Source organism: Trachurus japonicus, chromosome 22 (genome assembly GCF_045865225.1).
Source record: "Trachurus japonicus isolate A0001 chromosome 22, Traja_1.0".
Taxonomy (NCBI): Eukaryota; Metazoa; Chordata; class Actinopteri; order Carangiformes; family Carangidae; genus Trachurus; species Trachurus japonicus.
Window position 1 is genome coordinate 10,439,307 of NC_140928.1, and position 25,897 is coordinate 10,465,203.

The 25,897-nt window shown below is 40.7% G+C and overlaps 1 protein-coding gene across 4 annotated transcripts in view; it reads left to right on the forward strand.

Annotated features, from left to right (window-relative positions):
- The window catches only part of pacs2 (phosphofurin acidic cluster sorting protein 2), a 64,790-nt gene extending 41,307 nt beyond the window's left edge, over nucleotides 1-23,483 (forward strand). The window contains exons 2-26 of one of the 4 annotated variants that reach the window (XM_085766806.1): nucleotides 1,705-1,792; nucleotides 2,904-2,993; nucleotides 3,750-3,875; nucleotides 5,848-6,010; nucleotides 6,335-6,408; nucleotides 7,256-7,336; nucleotides 9,778-9,837; nucleotides 9,959-10,113; nucleotides 11,886-11,976; nucleotides 12,966-13,037; nucleotides 13,366-13,490; nucleotides 13,763-13,895; nucleotides 14,094-14,198; nucleotides 14,317-14,423; nucleotides 14,747-14,901; nucleotides 15,001-15,111; nucleotides 15,319-15,427; nucleotides 16,513-16,545; nucleotides 19,516-19,560; nucleotides 20,352-20,394; nucleotides 20,506-20,548; nucleotides 21,108-21,243; nucleotides 21,823-22,043; nucleotides 22,391-22,504; nucleotides 23,008-23,483. In XM_085766806.1, coding sequence (XP_085622932.1) covers nucleotides 1,705-1,792; nucleotides 2,904-2,993; nucleotides 3,750-3,875; nucleotides 5,848-6,010; nucleotides 6,335-6,408; nucleotides 7,256-7,336; nucleotides 9,778-9,837; nucleotides 9,959-10,113; nucleotides 11,886-11,976; nucleotides 12,966-13,037; nucleotides 13,366-13,490; nucleotides 13,763-13,895; nucleotides 14,094-14,198; nucleotides 14,317-14,423; nucleotides 14,747-14,901; nucleotides 15,001-15,111; nucleotides 15,319-15,427; nucleotides 16,513-16,545; nucleotides 19,516-19,560; nucleotides 20,352-20,394; nucleotides 20,506-20,548; nucleotides 21,108-21,243; nucleotides 21,823-22,043; nucleotides 22,391-22,504; nucleotides 23,008-23,126 — 2,599 coding nt within the window. In that variant the 3' untranslated portion in view covers nucleotides 23,127-23,483. The remainder of the gene's footprint in view (nucleotides 1-1,704; nucleotides 1,793-2,903; nucleotides 2,994-3,749; nucleotides 3,876-5,847; nucleotides 6,011-6,334; nucleotides 6,409-7,255; nucleotides 7,337-9,777; nucleotides 9,838-9,958; nucleotides 10,114-11,885; nucleotides 11,977-12,965; nucleotides 13,038-13,365; nucleotides 13,491-13,762; nucleotides 13,896-14,093; nucleotides 14,199-14,316; nucleotides 14,424-14,746; nucleotides 14,902-15,000; nucleotides 15,112-15,318; nucleotides 15,428-16,512; nucleotides 16,546-19,515; nucleotides 19,561-20,351; nucleotides 20,395-20,505; nucleotides 20,549-21,107; nucleotides 21,244-21,822; nucleotides 22,044-22,390; nucleotides 22,505-23,007) is intronic. The other 3 variants (XM_085766804.1, XM_085766803.1, XM_085766805.1) reach the window with 3 other exon arrangements.
- Nucleotides 23,484-25,897: the final 2,414 nt, after the last annotated feature.

The window sequence follows — 25,897 nt, forward strand, 5'->3', positions numbered from 1 at the left end:
GCTGTTGAACTGGCTCGTTCCTGCTGCTGGACGACGGTCAACGCTGTGTTTTTTACGCCACCACCAGAATAACTCAGCAGTGATGTCACTCGGAGCAGCAGCTCCCATTAACACTGTTGAATTTTGCAGTAAAGAAAAAAGAAAAAGAAAAAAGAAAGAGGAGAAGCAGGATGATAAATGGCCGGCCTCCATATTGTGAGCAGCCAGCCTGTTCTCAGCAGCTCTTCTGGATGATTTCATGAAAGGAGCCAAACGGTGCCTGAAAAGAAAAGCTGCTTAAAAAAAACTTTTCTTTTTCACTTTTGTCTGCTGAGGAAGTGTCTCAAAAAAAAAAAAAAAAATCGTGACAGGGTTGTTAAAGCACCGTGCCCCCCTCTCCTCTTCCCTCCCTCCTTGCTCCTAATACCCTAACAATGCCCCCCCCCCCAGTTGCCCCCCACCACCACCACCACCACCACCACTCAGCTTCACTGTCACTACTCTGCTGCTGGCAGCGTCCCGGCTGCTGGACGACTCGACCCAGAGCTGCAACAGCCGCTTCACATTCACTTTACTAACTAGTGTGGGAATTTAGGAGCTGCTCTGTGATCTGCAGCCAGCGCCACAGCACTTCCTGTTACCTCTTCTTCTCTCTCTGCTCCTCTTCTTCTTTTTCATCTTCCTCCTCCTCCTTCCTCTGCATTTGCTTCTTCTATCACAACTTCTTTTGCCTCATCTTGTCTGCTGTTGTCTCCTCTTCCTCCAAGTTCTCCTTCTTCCTCGTCCCCCCTCCTTTTCTCATTCTTGTTACCCTCCTTCTTCTGCTGCTTCTTCTTTCGTCTCTCTCTGCTGCTGCTCCTCTTCTTCTTCCTCCTCCTCCTCCTTCTTCCTCTTAATCTGCTTCTTCTATCACTTCTTTTGCTTCATCTTGTCTGCTGTTGCTTCCTCTTCCTCGAAGTTCTTCTCCTCCTCCTTCTGTGAGCTATATATGTTTGTATAAAACCGTCACCTGTGACCTGCTCCCCTCATCATCACATTAAAGGGATAGTTCACCCAAAATTCAAATTTCTTATCTTCTCACCCTCATGTCGACTAAGGGCTGGGAGAAGTTTCAGAGTCCTCCGTGCCTTCTCTGAGTTACAGCGGGGCTCCGTGCAGCACTGCATGTCCATATGACGGTTGCGAATGGGCCTCACTTTTCTTCATCCAAAAAGACACACCAAAAAAACATCCAAATACCTCCATACTGCTCGTCTGTAATGTCCGTCTTGTATTGAAGCCCCGACATGAGAAATTGTTCAGAAAAAAATTAAATAAGTCTATATTTTAAGGTTGTTTGTAGCGGAAGCTCCCAGTGTCTCAGTTCACTGCTTTGCCTGTGTCTGTGCAAATCTCGCGCGATTTGCATTGACACCCAGTTCACGGCTCCGCAAATTGCGCGAGATTCTGGCAGCGCAACACTTCTTTCATTCAAGTGTGAAAATGTAACCTTGATTCCCTGGCGATGAATCAGACCTGGTTGAATCTTCTTCCCCGCCGTGTGTTTTGCTCTGGTTGTAAACGGTTTACTCGTGGCTGTTTAATAAATACATGATCTGGGCCTTTTTCTGTGAATGACTCATCTGTTTGTGCTCATTAAGAAAAACATGCCAGCGGCGGTAAACTAAACACTTTCCTCTCATTCTTCCTCCATCCCTCTCTCCGTCTCTCTGTCTCTGTCTGCAGATTGTGCAGTCTGACTCTGAAGAAGCTGGTTGTGATGAGGGAACTCGATAAAGAGCTGATCTCTGTGGTCATAGCGGTTAAAATCCAGGTATGATGCGTAAATAGACACAACACAACAGACATGTCTCAACCTGTCCCACACAAACAAAAACATTTCCACCCCCCTGAATGTAGTAAAGTAAGTTAAAGACATGTTTTAGTTCCTGCTGGACAATACCCAACTTATTTTAAATCCACCTTTTGCTGTTATTTTATTTTCTGTCATATTGTTTTCCACCTTCAAGGCTCAAAGTATCTTCCAGTAAACTGAACATCATGTCTGGTTCTATTTATGTCAAAGACATGCATGTTCTCATGCAGCCATAATCCATCACTGACAGTAATATAAGTGGTTGCTGTACAGGAAATAGTTAAAGGGATAGTTCAGCATTTTGGCAAACTCATCAAATACACAATCCAACAACTCCAAAACACTCTAGTGGACAAGTTGTGATCTGCATATTCACCACGCTATGAGATAATAACAGAACGTTACTAGACCGAGTTGTTTCAGAGGTAAATTCATGCAAAACCAGTGATGCGCATTCCTGTCGAGGGCAGTTTTTCGGCAAGCAGTCTCTGCATTTGCCTCCAAAACAACTCTGCCTCGTAACGTTCTGTTATTATCTCATAGCGTGGTGAATGTGCAGGTCCCAACTTGTCCACCAGAGCGTTTTGGAGTTGTTGGATTTGATGAGTTTGATGAGGGAAGCCAAGAAATCCCATTAGCCTCCTTAGCATAGCTCTGAGCAGCTTGCGGCTCTGCTCCGCCGCTCTAAAACTAGCTTGCACCGACAAATAAATGTAACAAACCTACTCCTATAGGGATTATGGCAATGGGCCAATTTGCCAAAATGTTGAACTATCCCTTTAAAAAGAAAAAAGGCTTTGTGAAATTCTAATACGCTGTGAAGAACATAAGATTTGTAACAAAAAAAAATATATATATATATACTGTATATATTAAAAAAGGCACTAAAACATGCAAAACCCCTGGCAAATGTGTTGAATCCTGTTGAATAATGTATGCCCTGCACCTTTGCTGCAGCGTGAATAACGGCAGCAGAATTACTTAGAGGGGAGGATGAAAACAAAATTAAACACAAACCTTTCTTTTATTATTAATTTACATAGATATTTATTTATCTCTTTATTTACAGGGCTCTAAAAGGATTTTGAGGTCCCATGAGATAGTGCTGCCACCCAGTGGGTCTGTGGAGACGGATCTGGCTCTGAACTTCTCGCTGCAGGTAGAAGATAAAATCAATGTGACGCCGTTTCTCGTGTATATTGTGTATCTATCTATTTGTTATTGCTGATTTCCAAACAATCAATAATTTATGAAGAGTGTTAAAGCTCAGTGTTTGCTGTGTTTATTTTTTATTTTTTTTGCAGAGTTTAGTGTGTGGGATGAGCTTCATTGCACCTGTTGCCACGGCAACCATTCAAACTTACTCCATTAGATACTGAGTGAGAATTGAAGCCTATTCAGTTTTTTCTTTGTGTTGCATGCTGACATTGTGTGGAGATGCATCTTGTGTGGGTGCAAAATGCAAAGTGTTGCTGAATAATGAAAGACTGAGGCTGGTCATTTATTTTTGTAAATCTGATACAAACAGCCCCACAGTGACCACACACAAGGCTGTTTGTTTACGTTGTCTGAAATATGTAAATTCTAGTATAGCTATCTTTATTACTGCTGCATAAAATCACATTGCACATTTTATTAATTCAATCAGAAGAAGGTTGTTTCATGTATTTTCATGTGAGGCTGCTTCCAATGTTGTCAGCCGGTGTCAATCAAATCTGAACGCACACACACACGCACACACACACTCACTGCTGAGTTTGGTCTTTTCTTGGTTTCTGCTGACAATAAGAAAAACAGCAGAACATCAGCAGATCTTCTCTTTAAGCTAAAAATCTGAGTGAGTCATTTGTAATTTTCCCTCCCTCCCTCCCTCCCTCCCTCCATCTGTCTGTTTCCTCCCTCCCTCCTCCTTCAGTACCCGCACTTTTTAAAACGAGAGGGCAACAAGCTGCAGATCATGCTCCAGCGGCGAAAGAGATACAAGAACCGAACCATCCTGGGCTACAAGACTCTGGCGGTGGGATCTATTGACATGGCCGAGGTACAAATAAACCTGCACTCATGTTTATGTTTTTGCTCCGGTTGTCCACTCTCGATTTTAATGAGTCAGTTAGTGTGTGTGGCTGTTTTCTGTTGCACTGTGTCTTGTGTTTTTAGCTTCGTCAGCTCTTATAGGATCAACATATAATGAGAAAATGGTGGAGCTGTGGCTTGATTTTATCCTCCTCATGCTCACCTGGGATCTGCTACCACACCTCCTGGCTCTTTATATCACACAGTGCAAAGGAAACGCCTCCTTAAATGAGCACCTTTGTCCTCTGATTAGTCTAAAACAATGCTTTTATTTTGAAAGACAACATTTCTTTCCACTATTTCTCCCCAAAGAGGAAATATTTAGAGGAAATCAAAGGTATCTCACCCCACAGACAGATTGTTTTTTATGTTTTAAGAAAACCTCATATAGTGCAGATGATGATGATGATGCTGGTTCACTAAGGAGTTCCCATATGGCAGACAAAGCTCAGTGGAGCTTATTAAGGTCACATCTCAGCAGCTGAGATGAAGAAAAAAATAAAAAAAAATAAAAAAAATTGCGCCTGGGAGGAGGAGAAAAAAAAAGGAGTTGTACTTAACCATAAAAAAAAGAAGAAGTGGCTCTTGCATTTTCAAGCCGCTCACTCACACAACATACCACACAAGCCCCAGCAGCGTGAAACTGCTGAGGGCCGACATGGTCTCAGAGGACGGAGCTGGAGCAGAGAGAAGCTCTTCCAGATTTGGGGCGGCTCTGTCCTGAAGTGACCTGAGTTTGTGATCAGCTCAGTGTGTTTAATAAAAAATACACTCTTCTTACTAACGTGCCACTGGGCAAGGCACTCAGTCTGTGTCTGGTATCAGACGGAAACAGTGGGTGGTTACACTAACTTGGCAGAGCACAGGTGTGAGGGCTGAAATGAGAACGGAAAAAAAAGCAAACAGGTGATTAAAATGCTCGCAGGTGTGAGTGGAAAATCAAAGAATGAACGTCCAACCTATGTTGACGGAGTAGTTACACTTTACTTTTATGAGAAGATTAATGTCTGTCTGCTTCACATCAAGCTGGAGTCAGGAGATGAGATGGTTTATCCTGGCTGAGCTTAAAGACTGGAAACAGGAAGTAACGACTCGCCTTAAAGCTCATTAAAGCCTCGTCACTTCCCTCCAATCAGAAGAGACTGGGGAAAGACGAGGCTGATTTTGTCTTTATTTGTCTTAATAATCACAGCTGAGATATAGTGAGCCAACTATTGAGCTTTAGAGCTGCTGCAATGTGGAGTTTGTTACCTTTTTGGCAAAGCTAGGCTGTTTCCTCCTTATCCTACACTAAGCCAATGGTAGCTTCAAAAACATGATTGGCATCAATTTTCTCATTATTATTATCATCATATTTCCTTTAAGATAGCTATGGAGGATAAATAGGTACAATATGTTTTTTTTCAGCATTTTGTTCCCTTAAAAATATTATGAATTGAGTAAGGGGAGATTGCCCTGCACAGATTAGATCCTCACATTGGTGCCGGTGGTGTCAGGAAATGAGTCCATGAAGAAAGGAAGGAGTTCCACCGCACTCATTTCAATACTGATTTACATTAAAAGTAAAGCAATGCGTTTCGCTTATAAGGCTTATAAGCCTGATGAAGCCCACTGGGGGAAACACATTGCATGCATGGTACAGGAACTCCTTCTTTTCTTCATTATGAAATTGATTTCAACCTCTACATGTTTGGTGCATTTATGCAAAGTGTGTGCATTTGGGTAAACAGAGTTTGCATAGGTGGAGAACTCAGTATAACTGCATAATGGGTCTAAAAATGCAGGACTCTTTCTGTAACAGTGTTAATGTCTCTAAAGAGGTGGTTGTTTCTTGTATTGGACAATGTATTTGAGGTATGAAGAATGAGAAAACCTGATCCCTCATTAATTTCATCCCTCTTTCTCTCTCCCCTCTCTCTCTCTTTTCCCACCTCTCTCAGGTGATGCAGCATCCGACAGAGGGAGGCCAGGTCCTCCCCCTCTGCAGCAACCAGAAAGACATGCTGGGGAAGGTGGCAGAGATCTGGATCTTTTCCCTGTCCAGTCAGCCAATAGACCACGAGGAGGCAGCTCTGCAGGACGGACAGAAGATCAAATGCTCCGGTACACATTTTTCTCTCATTACCCCCAGTGCGCTGAGGTTAAAACAGCACGAAGCCATCATAATCACCTAATGTGCTCGAGGGGCTAAAAGGAGCAGAGCTCAGGGAGTCGTGTTTTTTTCTCTCTCTCTCTCTCTCTCTCTCATCGTGTAGAAAAAGCGGTGAAATTCAGGTAGCATACGGCTCTGTGTACTGTACATCATGTATATTTAGGACCTGGCTGCATGTCAAATTTTTAAAAAGGAGAGCTGAAGAAGAGCTGAAATATGTATGAGGCGTCTTCTGCTCTCCAGCCTTTAATCTCCAGACGTCTCCTCTGCTCCAGATAACTACTCGGAGGAGGAGTACGAGAGCTTCTCCTCGGAGCCGGAGGCCAGCGACGACGCCGTGCAGGGACAGGTGAGGAAACAGGGTCATGAGACAAATCACCCTGATGTTCTCCTGGTCTGGCGGGTTAATTATTTAGCGCTTAGCTGGGGCATGAGGTTGAAATAAATAATAATATACTGTATGTACTGCATAATTAGTCTACTTGCCAGCCCATAGGGCCCCATTGTGAACCCGGAAATGTTGAGTACCCCAAAGTTTTATGTTAGAAATATATAGTATGGGTCCCCAGTATTCAGAAACTGCCGGATGCTAATTTATATATATTGGGCAATTAGCACAATTGCCATAATTAGCATAAATTAGCATAATTTCCTATATGGGCAATATTTCAACAAAATTGACTTGGCTGATCTGGGCAATATTGGAGTGGTTTTAGGGGTTATTGATGATGCTGAATCCATTTCTGACATTTTCAAAATTCAAAATGGCTGTATAAACCGGTAGTGACCAGATTTAAACCGCCAGTGGGCCGATTTTGATGGATTTCATCTGGTCCCTTCCGGTTTAGACAGCCATTTTGAATTTTGAAAATGTCAGAAATGGATTCAGCATCATCAATAACCCCTAAAACCACTCCAATATTGTCCAGATCAGCCAAGTCAATTTTGCTGAAATATTGCCCATATAGGCAACGATGCTAATTTATGCTAATTATGTCAATTGTGCTAATTGCCCAATATATATAAGTTAGCATCCGGCAGTTTCTGAATACTGGAGACCCATACTATATATTTCTAACATAAAACTTTGGGGTACTCAACATTTCCGGGTACTCATTGTTGGCAAGTAGACTAAATCTGTTGAAGACTTTTTTAAGACAAGTCTAAATAATGCATTGGCTTTTTTGTGTTTGCAGGATTTGGAGGAAGACGAATACCGCGTGAGGAAGACAAAGATGCAGAGGAGGTCGATTGTGAGGACCCCCTCCATCACCAGAGTAAGAGACGGGGCCATGAGGCTAATCCGTTTATATTCTCAGCCACAGTGGCAGAAAAATTACACACAGATGGATGACTGCATAAAGTATCTTAGCCAAGGTGTCTGCCTGGCCACCATAAACCTCCCGAACAGCTCCAGTGCTCCTTCACAGATCGCCCAAATGCCCTGAAAAACACCTGGATCGGTGAACACATCTGTATTAATGGTACAGATATTTATGCACATTTCTATCTGTCAACAGTGTTTGAACCCCGTTGAACCCTGTCCTTCAGATTAACAAGTTACATAAAAGAAAAATCACTATTAATTACATTTTCATACAATATTTCAAATGTAAAACTTCATGTATATAACATACAGTATTTATGTTTGTTACAAATACCTAAATACTTCTAATACAAAAGAAAAGGAGACAATCAAGAAGAACCAGTAATGAGTACGAAATTATCTTTTCTCTATAACAGATTTATGGATTAGTGAAAATAAAATCAGGCCTTTGTTGTGTTACATAATTAATCCATTTTTCTCAGTATGCGGTAAATTGTTCCAATTTATGATTAACAAATGGTGTTATTTTTGTCATTTCCATCCACATATTTACACTTCCTGTGATAATAGTTCCTGGTGAGGCTGTGTTTACCAGCCACCAGCAGGATGTTCATTAAATATTTACCTCTTTCCAGTTGAATTTAACTCAAATCACTTTATTTGTCCTGAGTCTTGAAATATATTTATATGAGATACATGTCCAAAAGACCATTATCTTAATGTCCAGAGGGGTTACGTATGTAAAAAGGTCTTGCAGGGTCTCTAACTCTCTTACTTGATGGTGGTTGAAAACCATTTCATACATCTGAAAAATGCATCATGATAGATTGGTGCTATCTTGTTATTTTGTATCTAATGGTGACTCTGGTCTGTGGTAGTCGTAGGCAAACACTGGACCAAATCCATCCCACCAGGAAAAATATTTGGCCACCTGATAAAACATAAAATTTTCACTTCCATAGTTTGTGTCAAACCGTCAACACACAGCCCATTTTTTGTTTGAAAGCTCGAACACAATGTGTCCAAAATCAAAAGGGTTACTTCTTCAATCTTTTGAATTACAGTCATAACCCTGTTGTCCTTTGAAATGTAACAATGTATATCTTAAAAACCAAAATGTCAGAATGAGTAAAAGAGATGCTAGATCAAAGTTACTGCTCGTAGAAATGTTCAGATTTGTTTGGCTCACCTGTAAAAAGTGGAGCAGGAGCTTTGAAACAGTTATGTGTGCCACTAAAGTAGCTTTAGCAAGGTCAGAGTCCCTTTGGATGGGACGATGTATTTCAAACGGTTAAACATTTACAGTTTACATGTTTACAAATCTACAATAGCTAACAAGAAAGTACAATACAATTTGTATGTAAGTTCATGTAATTAAATACTGCCCCCATGTGTATGAAAACAAAGCGAGCCTACTGTGCCTCAGGTGCTGAACTGAAGTCTTACAAACCATAAATCAGATTCTGTAGATGACGCAAATAAATAACATGTCAACTGAGTGATGCAAGTACTCATTAGATTTACTGGAACAGAGCTATGTGTGTGTGTATATGTGCTGCGCCTCGTACATGACAGTTGAACAGACTTTTATTTCAACAGCAGTACTCTCATTAACCACAGAGCCGCTGTTCATTATATATTTTGTCAAATCAGTATTAACACAAGCTGCTGTGACACCGTTTGCCCTCACTTACTAATGGAAAAGATTATATTTGCCTATTAAACAAACAGGTTTAGAAATTACTTTTCAAATTTGATGGATTAAAAACAGTGTCGAATATGAGTTCAGGCTCTGCAGCTCAATATTCTTTTATTTATTTATTTTTTATAAAGTATTTTTGGGGCTTTTTTGCCTTTAATTGAGACAGGAAATGGGGAGGCAGAGAGAGGGGGAATGACATGCAGCAAAGGGCCGCTTGAGTCTCTGCATATGGGGCGCCCGCTCCACCAACTGAGCTAAACGACGCCCCAGCTCAATATTCTTTTAAAATTAATACCTTTTTTTCCCCATCAACACCTCAGTGAGTCCAACTTTTATGAGATTCATTTGCCTGACAGATGTTATTATTAAACACCTTTCAGTGAGAATGAGTCTGAATATTTCTGCCCAGGGATGATGTGGAGTTATCGAGCTGTGCTGAGCTGCAGAAGCAGAAGATGAAAGCCTCAGAAAGCAGATGAAGCATGATGCGACTTGATTATTGATTTACATGAGCACAAACAGGAAAATCGATGCACAGCCAACACTGAAAATGTATCTACTGCCGGTAAAATGACCGAAATGGAGGAGTTGCACTCTGCGCTCTGCATTGGTCAGACCGCTGTGGTAGTGAAATCACAGCTCGGCCACAGACTGACTTGTGTTTGTGTGTTTATTCTCCTGTGTTTTAGCAGCAGAACTTTAAACAGCGTGTGGTGGCTCTACTGAAGCGCTTCAGAGTTTCAGACGAGGTGGGTGTTTCTCCAGTCGCTGCTGCATCTGCTGGGAATTTAATGCTCCCTCGTGTCTCTGCTGCAGAGCCACTGCAGATGTTAACAGATGTTGCTCGTGTCTGTGTCTGTGTGTGACAAGGTGCTGGACTCGGAGCAGGACCCTGCAGAGCCGCCTCCTGAGGTGGAGGAGGAGGACCTGGACCTGGACAGCGTGGAGTTCGAAAACCCCAGCGACAGCGGCCCGGAGCTGGATGACGACGACAGCGTCCTCAGTACACCAAAACCCAAACTCAAGTGCGTGACCGTCACTGATGAGTGTGTGTGTATGTGTGTCTGTGTTTTCACATTAAAGGGATAGTTCACCCAAAATTCAAATTTCACTCATTATCTACTCACCCTCATGTCGACTAAGAGCTGTGAGAATTTTCAGAGTCCTCCGTGCCTTCTCGGAGTTACGGGGGGGTCCACGCAGCAGTATTTGTCCATATAATGGTTGTGAATGGTGCTCACTTTTCTTTGTCCAAAAAGACACACCAAAAAACATCCAAATACCTCCATACTGCTCGTCTGTAATGGCCCTCTTGTATTGAAGCCCCGACATGAGAAATTGTTCCACCGGTCAGTGCAAATCACGCAAGATTTGCACTGACACAGGAAGAGCAGTGAACTGAGACACTGGGAGCTTCCGCTACAAACAAGCTTAAAATATAGACTTATTTCATTTTTTTCGGAACAATTTCTCATGTCAGGGCTTCAATATAAGAGGGACATTACAGACGAGCAGTATGGAGGTATTTGTATGTTTTTTGGTGTGTCTTTTTGGACGAAGAAAAGTAAGCACCATTCACAATCATTATATGGACATGCAGTGCCGCGCTGAGCCCCCCTGTAACTCAGAGAAGGCACGGAGGACTCTGAAAATTCTCCCAGCCCTTAGTCGACATGAGGGTGAGTAGATAATGAGAAATTTGAATTTTGGGTGAACTATCCCTTTAATAATGATAAATCCATAGTAACATGACTGGAACTAGTACTGACAGGGATCAGCGTGGATCCACCGGTGCTGGAGTCTCAACAACAGATATACAGCAGAAGTTTGAGGGGTCAGAGGTCAACAGCTGGTGTGATTCCATGATAAGACGGATTCTAGATTGTAGTTGTAGATTCTAGAATGCTTAGTGTTCCTGGTTTGGACCACACCCATCTTTGAGCTCTGCCTTTGTTCTGGTCTCGAGTACACACCTGCCAAGTTTCACGGCTTTATCTTTTACTGTTATGACACGAAAACACCTCTGTGGTGTTTTCTCTGCTACTGTAGGTTTTCCTCATCACACACACAGTGAGAGAAAACAACAGCAGCCTCACTGTTGCAGCTGTTACTAAATGTAAAAGAGTACTCCAACGAGGCTGTGTTGATATTTGATATCATGATGCTCTGAATATTTAATAGAGCAGATGCTGTGAGGTATATCCTGACTTTTCATGCCCTAGTATAAGAAAAACGCAAGAGAAGCAAGATCCTCCGCTTCCCATGATGCACTTCAATAGCGTCTCTTCTTTCAAGTCAGTCAACCTCCGCACCTCCAGCTTTTCGACTCAGGCTTTCTGTTTGAATTATATACGACGTCCTCCAAGCCGGAGCCGCCGTGATGTCTCCAGAGTCGTTTTCTCAGGCTTCAGAAAGCTCCTCCAGAGCAGCTGCAGACGTTACACCACAAGACGAGCAGGTTGAGAAGATTTCAGGGGTTTAACAAACTAAAAGGCTGCACACAGTAAAATGAGCAACGCTACATTGTAATTTCAAGCAATTGGGCCAGATCGAGATACTGATATATACAGTAGTGACTATTTTTGTTCAAACACACAATGCAGAGTAAAAATAAAAATCTAGCACACAGGATGCCCTCATTGACTCCATGTAAATTAGCAGCATTTACATATAGAGTCATTGATTGCATCCGACTGGAAGAGCTGCTGAGATGTAAACTCACTCTCTGACCTGCAGAAGACAAAGTGATTCAAGTTTCCTTTCCTTCATCCCAGACTGTTTCTGTCTTCTGTCTCAGGCCATATTTCGAGGGTCTCTCCCTCTCCAGCTCTCAAACCGAGATCGGCAGCATCCACAGCAGCCGCAGCCACAGGGAGCCCCCCAGCCCGGTGAGACCACAGTCCCACACACACACACACACACACACACACTGTCAAACACCGCCTTACTCTATTCTTTGTGTATTTCCATTTTTGTTATTACTTTTTCTATTTTTTGTGATTACCAATTCTTTTATACATAATGAGTTGGTACAGTTGAATTAGATTGTGTATTTATATCTCATTGTTGTAATGGGTCCTAATTATACTTCCTTTTGATCTATATATATATTTGCTTTTCTTTCATTTTTTCTGTATATTGACATTTATCAGATGATGGATTCCTGTTTACACTATTTATGGTATTTACTGTATATGCCATTGAATACATTTGTATGTGTATCTCTTGGAATGACTGTCAGGCTGTGAGGATCAACAGTGAACCTGACGAAGCAACTGGCGAAACGCGTTGTTCGCTGTTTTTAACCTTTGTTAATATATAATTTGTCAATCCGCTCTAGTGTGCGCTGGGAATTTTGGGATTTTTTTTTTTTTTTTTTACAGCCCTAAATACCTCTAGCAGGGGCACAGACTTCCTCTCGGCACTGTGTGAAATTCATTTTAAAAGGTTTTCAGCTTGTTTATGCCCCCCCCCCCCTCTCGCCCCTCTGCGTCCTCTACATTAACTTAAACAAACTGGGTCACTAATACCAGTCAAACAGCTGGACATACACCAGTGTGACCATTGATCTGCACCAATGGCTGATGAGTTAACCCACAGCAGCAGAAAGGGCTTTAATTGTCCTACTTAGGCACAACTTTCAGAAGAGTCACATTTCACTCACCCCCACCACCACCACCACTTCACACCCACAGATTTTTCCCATCAATCTGCAGGTAACGTGATCACCGGTTTGTTTATGAAGCTGCAGGATCTTTGTTGAACTCAGAATCAGGTCACAAGATGTTGAATGAACCGTCGCTACAGTCTGTGTGAAATCAAAGCTCAAATAAAAACCAATGTGATGCTTATTATTCCTCTCACCGTTTCGTTCCAGATTGACCCAGACAAAACCAAGAGTGGAGGAGCCAAGTATCCAGATGATAATGTGTCTGATAATGTCTCCTATGTGAGTATGATCCCTTCAAGCTGCCAGGGATCAATAACCAGCATGTGGGTTATTATGAAGGTCAATATTTGGAGGGGAAACAGAGAAATGAACACATGTAGGCCTTTTGAAATGGAGAAACTGACTGTGTGGTGGTCCAAAAAAAAGTTGACAGTCAGAAAAACCTAGAAGCAAATCATACTGAATATTAACCAAAGACAGTCGAGACATAAAAGGTGTGGAAAGGTCAGTGTGTTGATGTGAGAGGAAAGAAATGTATAAACACATCCGTCAGCTCCTAACTCAGAAACCCTGTTCCTGTTTTTCTCTGTTTCTGTTTTTCCCTCAGGAGCAGCCGGAGGCGGTGACTCCAACCACAGAGCTGGAGATGGACAACATGGACACGTTCTTAGAGAGACTGCCACCGAGTGGCAAAATGACCAAGACAGAGTCCCTCATCATTTCGTCCAACAGGTCAGAAAACATGAGCAGGAATAATTCACAGCCACTGGTTCACTACAGCATGGCAGCTTTTAAAGCCAACATGAATATTTATGATGGAAATCACAGAGAACGATCGATATTTATGGTGTTTTTAAAAGAGGGAAATTGTGAGTGAGTTGTTTTATTACAGGTGATTGTGTGTTTTACTGTAATCATCAGAGTTCGTCCTGTTTGTTGCTGTTGCTGCACATTATTCTCTCTTCCTTTAACGCTCCCCTCCTCTGCTGTTTTTCGTTTTGCAGGCAGGAACCGAAGTTGGCAGGTAGACGAGGCAGGAGCACGTCGCTGAAGGAGCGCCAGCCCAGCAGGCCCCAGAACGAGAGGGCCAACAGCCTGGACAATGAACGGTCCCTGGACACGCGCTGCCACCTACAGGTAGGAAGAGAGAGCTGCACGAGGAAACTGTATAATGTCAGACTGAGGTCAGTGTGGATCCAGACCAACCCTGACCTTCCTTTTGGAGATGACTCTGTTTGTTACTGGCTGAAAAATAACATTTCATGGTCCCTAAATCAAGACTGAGAAATGTGGCTCCTTATGTTCACGCAAACTTATCTAAATCTCCCTCCAAAGATCCCAAGAAAGACAGTGTACGACCAACTAAACCACATCCTGGTGTCTGACACCCAGCTCCCTGACAGCATCATCCTCATCAACACGTCCGACTGGCAGGGCCAGGTAACAACAACATAACCTAAACATATTTTCATGGTAGTTTCAGCTTTTAATATTAGTGCTGAACGAAGACTTTTAGTTTTAATTTTTGCTACTTCCTCCTTTCTTCTTTTCCTCGCAGTATCTTTCAGATATGCTTCAAAACCACCATCTACCAGTGGTGTGCACCTGCACCACTGCAGACATCCAAGCTGCGTTCAACACCATCGTTTCCCGCATACAGAGATTGTGAGTCTGCCTTTGATTCTTACCAACAATCTGATAATAATAATCATAATAAAGTGAGTAAGTGAAAGACTTTAAGATTTAATAAAAGCAATAATGATAGTAATAAAATCATGAAATCTTGTGTAAGGGGATAAAGACAGAAGAAATAAAAGCAAAAAGTAAAATAATCAATAAAAAGCATGGTCATAAAAAAGGGTTTGGAGCTGCATCTTAATATATTTATTAAATCATATCCTATTACCTTGTAGCAGTTGCAAACACTCAGTTATAGACTGTTGGAGTGGACGGTGATTGATTTATTGAGTCCTTGTTTTGTCCTCCAGTTGTAACTGTAACTCCCAGACGCCCATTCCCATAAAGATTGCCGTGGCTGGAGCGCAGCACTACCTCAGTGCTGTCCTGAGGCTTTTTGTGGACCACCTCTCCCATAAGACCCCTGACTGGCTCGGATACATGAGGTTCCTCATCATCCCTCTAGGTCAGTGGCAGTCCAATTTTGTGTTTATGTGTTTTTTTTTACTGGTTTCGCCCTTTATATTGATCACATGGTAACATGGTAATAATACTTTCCATCCAGGTGCTCATCCAGTCTCCAAGTATCTCGGCACTATTGACTATCGATACAACAGTTTGTTCCAAGATGCAGCTTGGAGGGACCTGTTTCACAAACCAGAAGCTCCTGTTGTTGGTGGGCTCATTTGTCTTATTGACTCTTAAACAGAACTGTTCCGACACTGTTCATAATTTATAGCTGTGTTTATAGATCATCTACAATAATGAGAACTGGTTGCTTTTGCTGCCAAGTCATAATAAATATAGATTTTACGATGTTAGATATATGAGGTTATTCAGTGTTTGGAGATTTGGAGTATCAATCTGTGTGTGTCCTTTGCAGCCCAGGAGAACCCAGACGTGGTATCGAGGGTAACTCAGTACATGGTGGGAGCAAACGGAGCTCACCAGCTCCCCATCGCCGAGGCCATGCTCACCTACAAACAGAAGAGGTATGTTGTTTTGTTTTTTTCATGATTACACTCTCATTTAATAAGAGGCCAGAGCAAAACCAGACAGTTTCCTACTGATTGTTACCACCAGTTGCACTGATGCACAGAAACCCGAAATGTATTTTTCAGAGCTGCACTAAAGTTTAGATTGGGGCTGTCACTGTATCAGATTTGAAATAACTTGAATAACTGACAATTGACAATAACAGTATTATATCAATATCTATAAATATCCATGATGCCTTGATTTGCATTAATGTGAATTAGACTCAAATTCAAGTGTAAAGAGGTGGAGAGAGAGTCTGTCACCATAACTGTATAGCTAGTTAACAAAACATTTAATGGACGGTGAAAAGACAACTAGGTGAACTGGCAAACACGAGATCCCCAAGGCCTAACATCAGCCTTTACAACATTGTCACAGGTGCAACACAGTCTATTGTATGTTATTATCAATATTTCCTCTTTAGATATTAATGGCCATTGTCAATATATTGCAACACTCCTAGTTTGGATTTCCATAAGTCTCAGGGTTTCCTCTAACAAATGTCTCTAATGCAGAGCACCAGTCAGTTTTTCGAACGGGGATTGATTCGTAAAAGATTAACAACACTCAATGCATGAGAGGATCTGGCTTTTGAGAAATACTTCTCACAAGGTTTTGAATATTTTTACAAATAAGTAATAAACTCCAAAGTCTGAAGTAAAGAAATCACTGCATGTCGTGGCTCAAAACCAACATAGTAGAGTTTCACACCAACCACAAAATGGACGAATGTGTTCAGACAGGACATTATGTTGATGTTGGGCTTTGTAATATTAGTGCTGGATGACAAATTCAGTGATAGTCATTATAAATTCATCACAAATGTTCACAAATCTCGGGTTTCCTTTATTCCTGTTCTCTGAATCCCCTTTTGAAAAAACAAACTGAGGTCAGGGTTTCACTAATGTTCTTGGTTTTGTGTGTCAGAGTGGGAGTGGTGGTGTCTGTCTAATAAACATCACTGTGTTTCCATCACTGTGTGTGCGTGCGTGTGAATAACATGTTTTATCTTTTTGTTGTATGTTTTCTTTCTTTGAAGGAAAAAGAGCTTTCATTTTGATTTTGCAGTAAGGTATTGTGGTCGATTGAGTTTGTTTCTCACGTAGCCTGGTTGATTCATGTGCTTTCTGTGTGTTGGAGCCATTTTCCCCCTTGAACCTCCTCAGTCTTTGCCACTTTAACGGCTGCTTTTTCCAAAGTTATATATTTTTTTCTATTAACAGCCTGAGCCGTAAAAAAAAAAAAAAAAGAAACTTTTCTGAAAAGATCCATCTCTGCCATCCAAGCCACAGCTCAGAGTCATAAACAACAGAAGTGCACAGACAGAGTATGAGATTTCTTGAACTAATTAAAGCTGCACCAGGCCAAGTTTTTATTGAGAGGGTTTTATAAACTGAGACACATGAGGTGGAGTAAAGAAGGGCGTCAGATCCTCTGGTGCTTTTTCTTATTTCGTCCAAAAGAAATAGTGGTTGTGCGGTGGGATAACTGCTTTCCTCAAGGAAGTGACAAGAAATTGGATAGGAAAATACAAACATGTTGCTCATGCTCAACAGCAGAAAGTGGCAGCAGATCAAAACAAAATCTGAGCTCATGAGTTTATATTTCCTGCCTCTCTTGAAGCAGTTATTATGCTAATGTCATGTCTCAAGTCTCTCTTGTTTTGCTGCTAAATGCAAAATGATCTGGTGCTGCTTTAATGACCATAATTACAAAGACTTCAACTTTAGAAGCAGTTTCACATTTTGGGAAATTGTTTATTTTAGTTGAGAATGGACATTAGCACCACTCTCCATTCTGTAAGGTCAATATGAAGCTACAGTCAACAGCTTAGTTTATAGCATAAAGTCTGTAAACAGAGGGAAATGGGTCACTGCTGCCTCTCCAGCTGATCACTGGGTTAACAAACTTGATCTAACATTTAATTGGTGAGTTTTAGAGGTGAAGTTAGGGAGATGTTTCCAGTCTTTATGCTATATAAGCGAAGCTAACATAAGACAATTTTCCAAAATGTGACATAAACTGCTCCTTTAAGTGCTTCATCATTTAGAAGTTTGTTGCACATCTTCTAAATATACATAAATAATGTAACAACTCAACATCTCTGTGCTCTTGATGCATCTGTTTTATATTATCAGGCAGTTTATGAATACTTATAAACTCTATTATTCCAAAGTCTTGGTTTAGACTCCAAACAAGGTTAAAACACGCTGATAAAGTGGCAGGAGACTGAAAAAAAAATCAGCTTTTTCCTCCCGCTGGAGATTTTTTTGTTTGTTTCTTCCCTCTCTGCCGTTTCCTCTCCCATCATTTCCATGTGCTTGTGGCCATTCATGTCTGTCTGTTATTTGTCCTGTTATAGATGTAGGAAACCTGCACATTGTCAGTGAAATAACGACATCAAAGTTTAATTAACCCCTTCCTCTGTAATTTAATCATGAGCCTCAACCACAAGGTTAAAAGTGCTGAAGTTACATAATTTGGTTTAAATGCATCATGATCAACTGCAGTGTCCTCAGTGCTACTGGAGCTGCATTTAAATTGTATTAGGAACAGTTGATAATGTGTACAAACCTCTTATATGTTCAGTAGCAGTCTATTAGAGATATTATTATATATACAGACAGTCTAGTAGAACTGAATTGTATTATGTATTATCATTTATTTCTAATTTAATTCTAAAAATTTACAAGTTGTTGACGGATAAAGATATGCAATGCAATTTGGCATGAATTATGGGAACAGTAGCAATGTCCCTAAAAGCTTTGTGAATGTGATGGTATTATTGATCACATTCATGCTTTACATAAAATTAACAGTAGTTTAATTTATCTCTGATACATAATTAGGATTCAAGGATAGAAATAACATTTCAATGAGATCGAAACAAAACCAAAGTGGAGAAAATGATAAATTTTTCTGTTATAGATGTTATAGAATAGAGAAATTATGTGGTGGAATTTAGCAATACAGAAGAAGACAATTAGATGTAGATAATAGAGAAAGTGATTGTAGTCTAAATCAATATGAGACTTCAGCTCCAGACGAGCCGACAGGTAGGAGAATAAAAAAGTAAGATCCCAGAGGTCTCAGTAGATATCAAATAATGCAGACAACCATAAAAAATATCTGAGGCTCTCCATCTTCAGGTGAAATTATATTATTCAGGATTAGAATAAAGAATGTATTTCTCATTTAATATGAAATACCTATTCCTTTTTGTTATATACTGGTATGTAGTTTTCTTTAGTTCAGGCAGAAATGAAGTTTTACAGTATGCCGTGTTGTAAATTTTCATTTCTGGGGGATGTAGGGAGGTGAGGCTTGTGATTTAGCCTCTAGCTGTTATGTATGAAGATCTATAGTCTAGTTTGTTTGCCTGTATGTTTTAGGAATACATTAATAATATTATTCCACCTGAAGATGGAGTGCCTTGGGTTTTTTTTTTCATGCTTCTCTGCATTATTCAATTTCTATCTAGACTTCTGGGGTTTTGTTTTCTGTTTTCAATATCAGGTTTATTCCTGTTTGACAAAAGGGGGGAAAAAACAATATTCAAAATGAGTGCTAACTAAAACAAATATATTCTGAACTCTTATTTTGAAGAGACCCTGTTGAGGTTTAAGACATTTGATAATTACCTTTTGTGAAGTATGTTATTAGGAGTTAGTTATTTAGTTAAATGCATTCCCTAACCTTTATCTTAAAAGTGCATGTGTAATGTCTGTAGATTTATGTACATTTTCATGGATTGACATGCATGTGCATTGTCTATCTGACTACACCTCACATTTATATCCAGTAGCTGGATTTAACACATTAGACAGACATCATGTCTTCTGTCATACTCCATCCCCTGCAAGGCGAGATGAACATAAGTCGCTGACATACCAGGCAGACATCTGGCTTCCTCTCCCTCCCTCTCTCTCTCTCTCTCTCTCTGGCTGCTCTGAGACTGATCACAGCAGAGATGTGTTGTGCTGGGAAAACCAACTGTTACCTACTGTAGACTGTCTTCTCTATTCTCTCCCCTCCTCCGTAGTCTCTCTGTTTCTTCCCTGGGGGGGCGATGGCAGGTTTCTTCAAGGCAAGAGCAACAACCTTTCACATCATCAAACGTCTTTACATGTAGAAAACATAGACGTACAGAACAGTAGCGCTCCATCCAGGCTATTTTTCTGCTCTCTGTCAGGAAAATAGTTCATAGTGTAGACGGCTTGTTGTCAGCGTAGCGATGCACTACCACTCGGTGGCAGTGCATGGGACCAGACAGGGTTTGGATTTAGGTTGGTGCTCTTCCTTCTCATTCATTTCTTTATGGTTCAGTAGTTTAGTTTTTCCCCTGATGGACTTGCTGCCTCCTGAATGCCCCTCTGACTTTAATTTGGTGGATCCTCTCTTGTCTCTGCAATGATTGGACGGCTGCGGCGGAGGCAGGCAATTTGCATGTTTTCTCTCTGCTTCTCCTGCTACAATCAGGGGCCTGCAGTCGGGACGTGAATCTTATTTGAGTGGAGGTTTAAAGCCCCGACAGCAAGTGCAGCATGCTCTGTTGATTCTGTTTGGGCTGTGATAACTTTTGCATACTTTCTATGCAATGGGAAACTGCAGCATTTCCAGATATGAAACACTGGAAATCAGCATCATCAACATGTACAGTTACTAACAGCTGATTTTAGTGTTATTAACCTTAGATGTCATTTCATTGAATTACAATCTTTTACTTTTCACAGTAGTTTTAAATTCTTATAGGAATTTCTTGTTTTCTTTTCTTACTTTCCATTAAATATTTCATCAATACAAAGTCAATACAAATTTTATTTTCTCATAAAATGTTTGTTGTTTGTGTTGCATCCTCTTTCCACTGCCTCTCCACAGCCCTGATGAGGACTCGTGTCAGAAATTCATCCCTTTCATTGGAGTAAGTTTTTTACTTTACTGAAAAATCCACTGTAAAAAGAAATCCACTTTGGTGTAGTCTTTGTCCAGCTGATGTTTTCTTTTCTTTACTCCTCCTTTTTTGATCCTTCAGATGGTGAAAGTTGGCATTGTGGAGCAGGCATCTGCAACGTCAGGTGAGTTGCATAATCGCGTTAATCTTTAACTCTTAAAGCTGCACTCGACAACTTCTCATATGCTTTATATGAATCATACGATGAGCACGGTCACATTTACACTACATTGTGGTAACTTCTGTCATTAAAAGCAAATATCTTCCCAAAGAATTACTAATGTTCCACAAAATATCACTCCATTGATGGTATATGGTATAGAGATATTGTAATATTGGATTTTAGTCAAAACAACTGAGCTCTAGCTGGTGTAACAGTGAACTGAATTGTAACTGAGTTGAAATACATGTATGTGGACAGTTGAGACCAAATAATCAGTGTAAAATAATTGGTGCAGGGCTAAAACTTGATTAATAGTGTCATTGCCCACCTTGATCTTCTATAATGACAACAACTAAGGGTCCAGCACTCAAAGGAGATCCAGATTGGGTTTTTTTTAAGGAGACTTCTGTCTGAGTGGACGTTTTGAGTTGAATAAATTAATAAAAAGTGTTTATTTCCAATGCGTACCACTGTTGACAGCCCGGTTTATAGTGACCCCCTCTGTTGTTCGCTCCCTCAGGAGACTCTGATGATGCTGCACCTCTGGGCTCCTCACTGCTCTCCTCCACCCCTCCACAAATATCACCTGCACTCAAAGAGGCGTCACCCACTCCTCCCTCCTCTCCCTCCGTCACCTCCAGCTTCTGTGCTTACAGGTGCCTTTTACACAAAACTGAATCATGCCAACCACTGTCATAATAACTTGAAAGTGATATATAGGTCAGTAATTCATTTAAATGTTATAAAAATAAGTATAGAATGATAAAAGTAATCCATTTTCAATATATATTGTACGTGTGATTAGAAGCTTCCTTCTTCAGCTGTTGTTAACATTTCCATGTTTCCCACATTCTGTGTTATAAACTGTTTTCTTGTCTGTAACAACATCTATTGCACGTCTGTCCGTCCTGGGTGAGGGATCCCTCCTCTGTTGCTCACCCTGAGGTTTCTCCAATTTTTCCCTGTTAAAGGGGTTTTCTATGGAGTTTTTCCTCAGTCGATGTGAGGGTCTAAGGGCAGAGGATGTTGTTATGATGCCATGTAAAGCCCTTTGAGACCAACTGTTTGTAAAACGGGCTATACAAATAAAATTGCCTTGCCTTGCCTTGCCAATAGTGGGTAAAGGCATTATTTTTTTAGAGTGGGAACATGACATTTCTCTTTCAGCTTACATTTTTTACCTAACAAAATAAAACTAACTCCACAGTATTCACCTCTCTGGTTGTCTCCTGTAGTTCGAGCAGTCAGTCGGAGCTGATGGGGCTTCAGGTGGACTACTGGGTGGCCCCAACAGAACGGAAGAAAGACGTGGAGAAGCGGGACTCCTCCTCCAAAAACACTCTCAAGTGCAATTTCCGCTCGCTGCAGGTCAGCCGGCTGCCACTGGGGGGCGCTGAGCCAAGCACCCAGCCCGTTATGTCCATGACAGTAGTGACCAAGGAGAAGAATAAGAAGGGTAAGACGTATGTCTGTGTTGTGCATGTGGAATGGCACATGCATGTTTGATAGGATTTGTGCAGTGTGGATTTACCTTGCGGTCACAATGGGAGCTTTAAAGAGGAAGTTAACCTCAAAATGAACCTTTTTAAAAAGTTTACATAACCCTGATGTTGTCACTAGGCCACAATAATCAGAGGATTTTCACAGGACTGGACAGGGTCTGATCTCAAATCATCTCCAGTCTGACCTCGAACGCTGTGGCCAAAAGGCCAAATGTCATCACAACTTAATCCTCAGGGAGCAGAGAGGTTGTGAATCCCTCATTTACTCACAGCTTGCGCCTCTGTCCTTCCCTTCTGCCAGTCATGTTCCTGCCAAAAAAGAGCAAAGACAAGGAGGTGGAGTCGAAGAGTCAAGTGATCGAGGGCATCAGCCGGCTCATCTGCACTGCCAAGCACCAGCAGACCATGCTGAGAGGTAATTTTCTACACAGAGCTCCTGCCCGTGTGTGTCCTCCCTCTTTCCTGCATCAGAGATCGCAGATGTTTTTGTGTCTCAGTTTGTGTGTCATTATTTCAACCTGACAATGAAAAAATAATACAAGTAATGTTTGCCAAGTGCTAGTTGCAATAAAATCAGAATAGTTCCCTCATATACCACGTAAGGGGACATTCTGGAGACCTCTTGAACAACATACCATAAATCAGCATATTGTACACATGTACAGTATGATTTGGTATATGACTTTAGTCAAGTTTTGCAACCAAAGTAAAACAAATGCACCTGTTGGTTCAGTTGGTTCCAAACAATTACATTTCCAACTTACAAATGTGCAGAGTTGCTGCTTTTCCGTGTTTTGTATCAGTGTAAATTGAATATTTTTGTTTTGTTTGGTTATTCTTAATGACAGTTCTGTTAATTGAGGGGAAAAGAGTCCTGTGAAGTAAATAAACATTAACGTTTGTGCTGTGTTCCTGCAGTTCTGATTGATGGCGTCGAGTGGAATGACGTCAAGTTTTTCCAGCTGGCGGCACAGTGGTCCTCACACGTCAAACACTTCCCTATCGGGATCTTTGAACACACAAAAGGCCCGTACTAGCAGCACCTAAGAGACTGAAACACTGAGGAGAGGACAGCTCCCCCCTTTCCCTATCCTCTCCCTCGTGCCAACCGTTTTTAACCCCCTCCATCCCATCGTCCCTCAGCATACCCCCTCTATCCTGCTGTCTTAATTTAAGCTCCTGCTTTACTGTTGCATTTGTCCGATTATTTAATCTTTTGCGTGTTTTTTTAATTTTTTATTTATGTAAAAACTTCTCAAGGCAAAGCGGCCAAGGGAATATTTCTTTACTCTGCTTTGTAAAAGAAAAAAAAATCCTGCTGATGTTTTATAGACTTTTGAGAAAAAAAAGCCTAATTAAATAATAATTAGAGATGACTTCTAACCTTTGACATACAGTATAAGTGCCCAGGTTTCACCCTCTGCCATCGTTTTCCATCATATGTTTTTATTATTTGGTGAGGTTGGTTTAAGCACTTGGCCAGCACAATTAATCAAGAATATATGTATGTGTATATATATGTGTGTAAATATATATATATACTCATATAAACAAGAGCAGCTGTCTTGTAATGAAGCAGAAGAAGTGATGATGATCTTATTTTCTATTTTGGATTCTCCACTTCAGAGACTGTTGTCGATTCATCATCTTACCCCTTGACGAAGAAAAACAAGAAATGGCCCCTGACCATTTTGGCCCTCTGCACTAAATGAAGAAGAAGTCCTAATGTGCAATAGACTGAATACTGTGTGAATGCGATTCTGAGTCTGAAGAATCTGAATAACAACCGGGCACTTAGATTACACATCACTCTTAGTTGTGGTTTTCACTCTGTGTAGTCCCCTCTCACTTTTACTTTCTCATCCCTGTGAACTGGCTCGAGTTTGAAGAGTTTTGCTCCAAAATTAGACCAAAAATTTTAGAGATAATATGCAAAAAACAAAACAAACACTGTCTTTATTTTATAAAAGAAGATTCATAGCACAAAATAAGCTCATTCTGAGATGGTACTAGAAAGAATGTATTGATGTCTTGGGAAATTTGTTTATTCACTTTCTAGATGAGAATATCAATAAACATCTCATCTAAGTGGTTAAATTGCCTGCAGCTATCTTAACTTAGCATAACAGTGGGAAACAGCTAGGATCTGTCTGAATATAAAAAACAAAACAAAAAAACAAATCTGCCAACCAGCAACCGGTTGCTAGCACACAGCTAACCTGGCACACATCAAAAGTAACAAAATACACCTACCAGCATCTCTAGATCACAATCACATCAACATATTATATCTCTATCTTTGTTTGTTTAATGAGCCAGCCGAGCTGTTTCCAGTCTTTATTCTAAGCTAAGTGGTATCAATGTTTTCAGCAAATACTAACAATTCCTTTAACCTTTAAATATATGAATGAAATGAGATTTAAAAATGTACAGAGTGATCCTCTGTAATCAGTAATGTTCCCAAAAATGTTAATTGAAGAAAAACTCTTCTTCCTCAAGCCCCACACTCCTCCACCATCACCACCACCACCTCACTCCGTATCTTTTGCTAAAAGCAAACGTTACTTTTTGCCAAAGGAAATACCCATCAACTGCAGCTCACTCATTCATTACCTGTGTGGTATTATAGATGATTTCATAATGTAGAGGTGAATGTATTGAAGGTACCTTGATGTAAAGCACTTTTAAATGTTTGTCCATTATAGATTTTAGTGTGTAAAAACCTGCCCACCCCCCATATCCATCCATCCATCCATCCATCCATCCATCCATCCATCCATCTCGCACCGGGACCTGCAGGCACGACCGAGGCTGCAGTTCAGAGGCACATAGAGACACTGTATCTGTCATTATACCTGAGGTCAACAACAGCACAACAAGCAGTGGCGACATGGTATATAGCCGATATGCAAAGCAAAACCCGGCATCTGTATCTTCTCAGTGCTGTTTGATATCACTTTAAGCTCGGTGTGTGAAGCCTCGTTGGACTATGTTAGGTTTTAGTTTTATTATTCTGTAAGGTTAGCCTAGAACGTGTACAGTATGTGATGTTAACATTTCAAAAAAATGTTCTGTCAGTAGATCTTTGCTCACTCTTTGGCTGACTATTAAGCATAAAACAAAACAAAAAAAGAAAAAAAAAAAGATTTTTGCTAATACAGTTTCTTTCAGTAGCAGTTTCATTATAACCTTTTTGCCAATTTCTTGATAAGTGCCTAAATTGCTTCATTTTGACAGATCAATATAAATAGATATCCCTGGCTAACTTGGTGCTGATCCTGGTCCGACAACAACAGAAATATCTCGATACAGGTTAAGCCTGTTTATTTGAGGGAGGGGAAATCACACTCCAGCCAGCTGACTCTCTAAACGTGGGTTTGAACACATTAAAACAACACTACAGTCCGTTCATGTTGAGCATATTTGTTTCTCTATAAAGATGTTTTAGATGTTATTTTTTTGTTTTTTCATGTTGTCTCAGAGAAAGGCTTGTTGAAACTGAAAGATCCCCTAAAGACTACCACTGTAATCCCAAAATTGGGAGTAATAAAACTACTATACACACTAAAACGTACCACTTTTCTGTCATGTGTGAGTTACTACCATCTGTTTCCTACTCAAGAATTGGAGGCAAAGGGGTGATTTAGTCACATATACTCTGGTAGTGAAGGTAATAATCACTGAAAACCATTAAAAAAAACAGATATATTCATTATAAAACTGTTGCGTCTTTTTATCACAATTGTTTCCAGCACACATGTATCTTCCATATTATATTCTTCAGAGGATATTGAAATCTGTGTTTGGC